Source organism: Sinocyclocheilus rhinocerous, unplaced genomic scaffold (genome assembly GCF_001515625.1).
Source record: "Sinocyclocheilus rhinocerous isolate Xijiao unplaced genomic scaffold, SAMN03320098_v1.1 scaffold1058, whole genome shotgun sequence".
NCBI lineage: Eukaryota > Metazoa > Chordata > Actinopteri > Cypriniformes > Cyprinidae > Sinocyclocheilus > Sinocyclocheilus rhinocerous.
This window is the reverse complement of record NW_015662162.1, coordinates 175,391-180,160: the sequence shown is the minus strand read 5'-3', so window position 1 is coordinate 180,160 and position 4,770 is coordinate 175,391. Positions and strand designations below refer to the sequence as shown.

At 35.1% G+C, this 4,770-nt stretch overlaps 1 protein-coding gene across 1 annotated transcript in view; it reads right to left on the bottom strand.

Moving 5' to 3' along the window:
- Positions 1 to 4,770, bottom strand: part of myo9b (myosin IXB) — a 58,606-nt gene that overhangs the window by 18,363 nt on the left and 35,473 nt on the right. The window contains 8 exon segments of the mRNA XM_016537452.1: positions 29 to 185; positions 271 to 392; positions 491 to 625; positions 1,149 to 1,265; positions 1,710 to 1,799; positions 3,409 to 3,538; positions 3,633 to 3,733; positions 4,267 to 4,366. Of these exon segments, the coding sequence (XP_016392938.1) occupies positions 29 to 185; positions 271 to 392; positions 491 to 625; positions 1,149 to 1,265; positions 1,710 to 1,799; positions 3,409 to 3,538; positions 3,633 to 3,733; positions 4,267 to 4,366 (952 nt within the window).

Here is a 4,770-nt window from a genome sequence, read left to right as displayed (position 1 = left end):
ATAAACAATACGTTATTTTTATTATAACTCTAACTATAAATAATTTTACTTTATATCATTAAAGGCATGCAGTAAACATCAACAACATTTTATTTTCATTATTTGGCCTGACCCCCCCAACCCCCCTCTGTTGGTGCTGCTGTTTGAACTTGGCCAGCAAGGTTTTATCAGTGGCGTGAGGAAAGCTATAAGGAAAAAAATTGAGTATAAGCACAAAAATTTGTACTAATCTTTTCAAAAAATAAGTAAAAATAAGATGAACGGTCTTACTTGCTCTCCTCATCAAGTAAATAGAGGAGTCCAGTGGGCTTCTTGCTGATGAGGTGAATACAGCCGACGTTATCGGTGTAGTCGATGTTGTGCCAGGTGATGCCCTCGGCCTGATACTCCTCCTGCAGGCGGACGAAACACACATCGTGATCAAATCGCCACCAAAAATTAGTTAATGAAGACTTTTGGAGGTTGCGCCCATGCAAACCACCCCACTAACCTGTTCAAGTTTAAAGATGTGCTGGTTGAAGTAATACTGAAGCTGCTCGTTGGCGTAGTTGATGCAGAACTGTTCAAAGCTGTTGGTCTCAAAGTCTTCGAAGCCGAAGATATCAAGCACACCAATAGATAAACACTGAAATAATGGAGAAACCACATGATTATTGAGACCTTGAACATCTTTAACGCAGATTCTGATCGTTGCGGTTTCATTCATCATTCATGGTTACCGATTAATTATCGCATCCAACTCAAAATTCTGCTATTCGTGTACAAAGCTCTAAACAACAACCTTGCTCCTCCATATCTCTCTGAGTTGATTATAGTACACAATCCAGGTAGATCACTCAGATCACAGACTAAACATCGGCTTTTGGTTCCCAGAGCTAGATTGAAATGCAGGGGTGACAGAGCCTTTGCTGTTGCTGGCCCCAAGCTATGGAACAATTTGCCATTATCCATCAGAATAGCTTCTTCAGTGTCTGAGTTTAAAAGTCTTTTAAAAAGTATATTTTTTCCCATGCTTTCAATGTTTTGTGACTGTGGTTTTCTAATGACGTGTTTACTCTATTGTGTGATTGGATCAATGAAACCGTGTACTGCACTTTGGTATACTAAGGTTGTTTTAAAGTGCTTTATGAATAAATTGAACATCTTACCGAAACCGACTCCTCCATGTCTCTCTTATTAAGCAGCGCGTGATTGATCCGCAGGACGATCCAGTCGAACAGGGCACTGTACAGTGACTTGGCCATGGAGTCTCGAGCGGTGATCGCCTGCACAAACGACACTCGTTTAGCTACAGAACACCTGGACGCTCTGCTAAAAGCGGCGTATGAAAGAGGATGGCTCTAGCGCACCTGGCTGTGGCTGTAGGGCAGAATCAGCTTGTCGTTTACGGTCACCGTTTTCCTCTTGGTAAGAGCCTCCACCAACAGCTCCTCCTTAACCTGGACGAAACCAGCACAACGTTTGTGAAGTGACATTCAAAATATCCAACAAACTACAGCATGAAAACCATGCGCAAAAGCATGAAATCATGTGATCAACTAAAGACAAAAATGAAGGAAAATCTGTTTTCCCCATTCAGTAGGTCAACACAATAATAAAGTATAAATACTACTATTCAAAAAATATTTTTATTTTATTAATACTTAATTTTTTTATAACCTGGACGCTCTGCTAAAAGCGGCGTATGAAAGAGGATGGCTCTAGCGCACCTGGCTGTGGCTGTAGGGCAGAATCAGTTTGTCGTTTACGGTCACCGTTTTCCTCTTGGTAAGAGCCTCCACCAACAGCTCCTCCTTAACCTGGACGAAACCAGCACAACGTTTGTGAAGTGACATTCAAAATATCCAACAAACTACAGCATGAAAACCATGCGCAAAAGCATGAAATCATGTGATCAACTAAAGACAAAAATGAAGGAAAATCTGTTTTCCCCATTCAGTAGGTCAACACAATAATAAAGTATAAATACTACTATTCAAAACATTCAAAAAATATTTTTATTTTATTAATACTTAATTTTTTTATATTGTACAATTTGAATAATAAAATTTTAATCGATACATAAATATATATCAGTAGTGCAATAATACTATAAAATAAAAGAATAGTAAAAACAACAATATAAAATAAAACAATATATAAAATAATAATAATAATTATTATTATTATTATTTTAAACATTTTATTAATGTTTTTATATATTTATTTTATTATTTTAATTATTACGTTCAAACAAATCAAAACACATTTCTGTTGCAATAATAGTATTGTACTGTAAAATAAATAAGATTCAATAATAATAAAAATAACAACAGCAACAATAATAATAAAAACAATAATATTAAAAATAAAACAACATATAGATAAACTATATGAAAAGAAAATAATAATAATCATCATCATCATCATCATTAAATGAAATGATTATTAAATAAAAATGATTAAAAATATATATTTTTTATTTTATTTACATTATAAAATATAATCAACAAAGAAATATTACTATTGGAGTAACTATAAAATAAAGCATTTAATAATTATAGCAATTACAATAATAATGAAAGTAATTACAACAATAATAATAATAATAATATTTAATAAAATAAATACAGATATTCAGTTTTTATTTTGGCGGATTTCATCATTACAAATTTAGGAAGGTATCCAAGCATTAAACACATGTATTTTAAACTTTTCACACATTAGTTTAAAATATGTATTAGCTGACTTTATTGTTTCCATGGAGGTGTGTCATGCTTGTCATGTGACACACCGCAGCCCCAATAGCGTTGTATGACAGATCTATCGCCTTTATTTCATTTTTCCTTTTATTATTATTAATATTCATAAACATACTCACTATATTATGAAAGATCTGATATTCTGATTCTGAAATATATGCAAGTAAATGTATTTGTAGTTTAAACACTTTTATATCGACCGTGTTAGTTGATCTATAGCGGGTGATGGGCGCCGCCATGTTAGTTCACGCTAAATCCGAGCTGTGGGATTAACAACACATAAATTCATCCTCTCCTCCCGAAACACGTTAAAGTAAGTCTCCGGTAAACTGGGAGAAGAGTATAGTAAACGTTATAGTTACCTACACAATGTGTATATGATATCAATAAAACATGTCGTCAGATTATATTTGTAAGGGTCATTACTGCCGTTTCCACAGACATCGGCGTGTATTTTACAAACTATAAATGTATGGTTTTGCTAGTACTTATGTGTATTTAAATGTCTGAAACCTAAAATAAGCATTATAAGGTTGAAAACACTGAATAGTTGTGATAATATGACGAGTTCAGCACGTCCGATCTGGCTCCGGCCAGAAAATACAGAAATCTGCATAAATATGTAAAAAATCACGTCCCTGGTGGTAAGTTTTGGAAATGCATTTACCTTTAGCAGGTCTGAGAGTGTGGAAAGCACCTCCGGCGGCCCCACATCCAGACCCTCCTCTCTGCCGGACGACTTCTGACTGTACGTCACGTTACCCAGATACAAGATGGCCGACAGGACGGAGAATATCCTACGAGGAACGCAACAAACAACCCAAACGTCTCAGATACTTCATTTCCTTCTTCAACCAGTCTGAAGACATTTGTCCTAACGGTTTGACTCACTGTCTCTTGGTGGTCGGCAGGAAGCCGACCATCTCCATCGCCTGCTGCAGTCGCTCGAAGTCGTGCCGAAGATCGTCCGCATCTTCTATCGTAAAGTTTTGCTGCAAACAAAAACGGAAAACCGTTGCAATTTCTATGCAGTTTTTGGTGCATAAGCTATTTTAGTATCAGTAAACACTAGGGATGCACCAAAATTAAAATTCTGGGCAGAAACCGCAACCGAAAATTCTTGATGCATTTTCCCCGAAAACCGAAACGGCAGACGAAATTTTGGTGCATCCCTAGTAAACACTGTTAATGAGGGATAAGAAAGCGGTTTTACTTGTAAAGCGATCATTTGTATTAGTGCTGGGCAACGATTAATCGCATCCAAAATAAAGGTTTTTGTTTACGTAATATATGTGTGTGTACTGTGTTTATTTATTATGTATATATAAACACACACACATTCAGTATATATTTTGAAAATATTTACATGTATATACATAATAAATATACACAGTACACACATATACTATGTACAAAAAAACCTTTATTTTGGATGCGATTAATCGTTGCCCAGCACTAGTTTGTGTATATACACACACACACACACACATATATATATATATCATGTGTATATGGGATCGTTCACCTGTTTGAGGTAGAAGTATTCTTCTGGCTGCAGGAGTCTGAATTCACGCCGCTCATCCTCCGACGCACCCACCAGCAGATAGTAAAACACGTGGTAGTTCCTGCGTGGGGAGGAAAAAACTGATTTATTGAGCTGGAAAAGGTATTTTCGACAAGTTACATGTTCCTCATGATTTAAAGTAAACAACAGTCAAGCTACCGCTTTGAGAAACTTGTTGGGTACACTTTAAGTTGTTAATAAAAGTCAGGTAATTACACTTGTTTTTGAAACCGATTCATTTACATGAATCATTTGAACAAATCAGTTAATTCATAAAGCATGGTACGATTTTATTTATCCAGATTTAAATTAAAATGTACACTGTAATACACTTTTTTCCCCAAAAAATGTATTTACTTGTATAGTAAATTTTGATATTTATATATTAAATTTGAAGAAGGTGATATCTTGTTTTTGGACCAGTTCATTTACATGAATCATTTGAACAATATATATATATATATA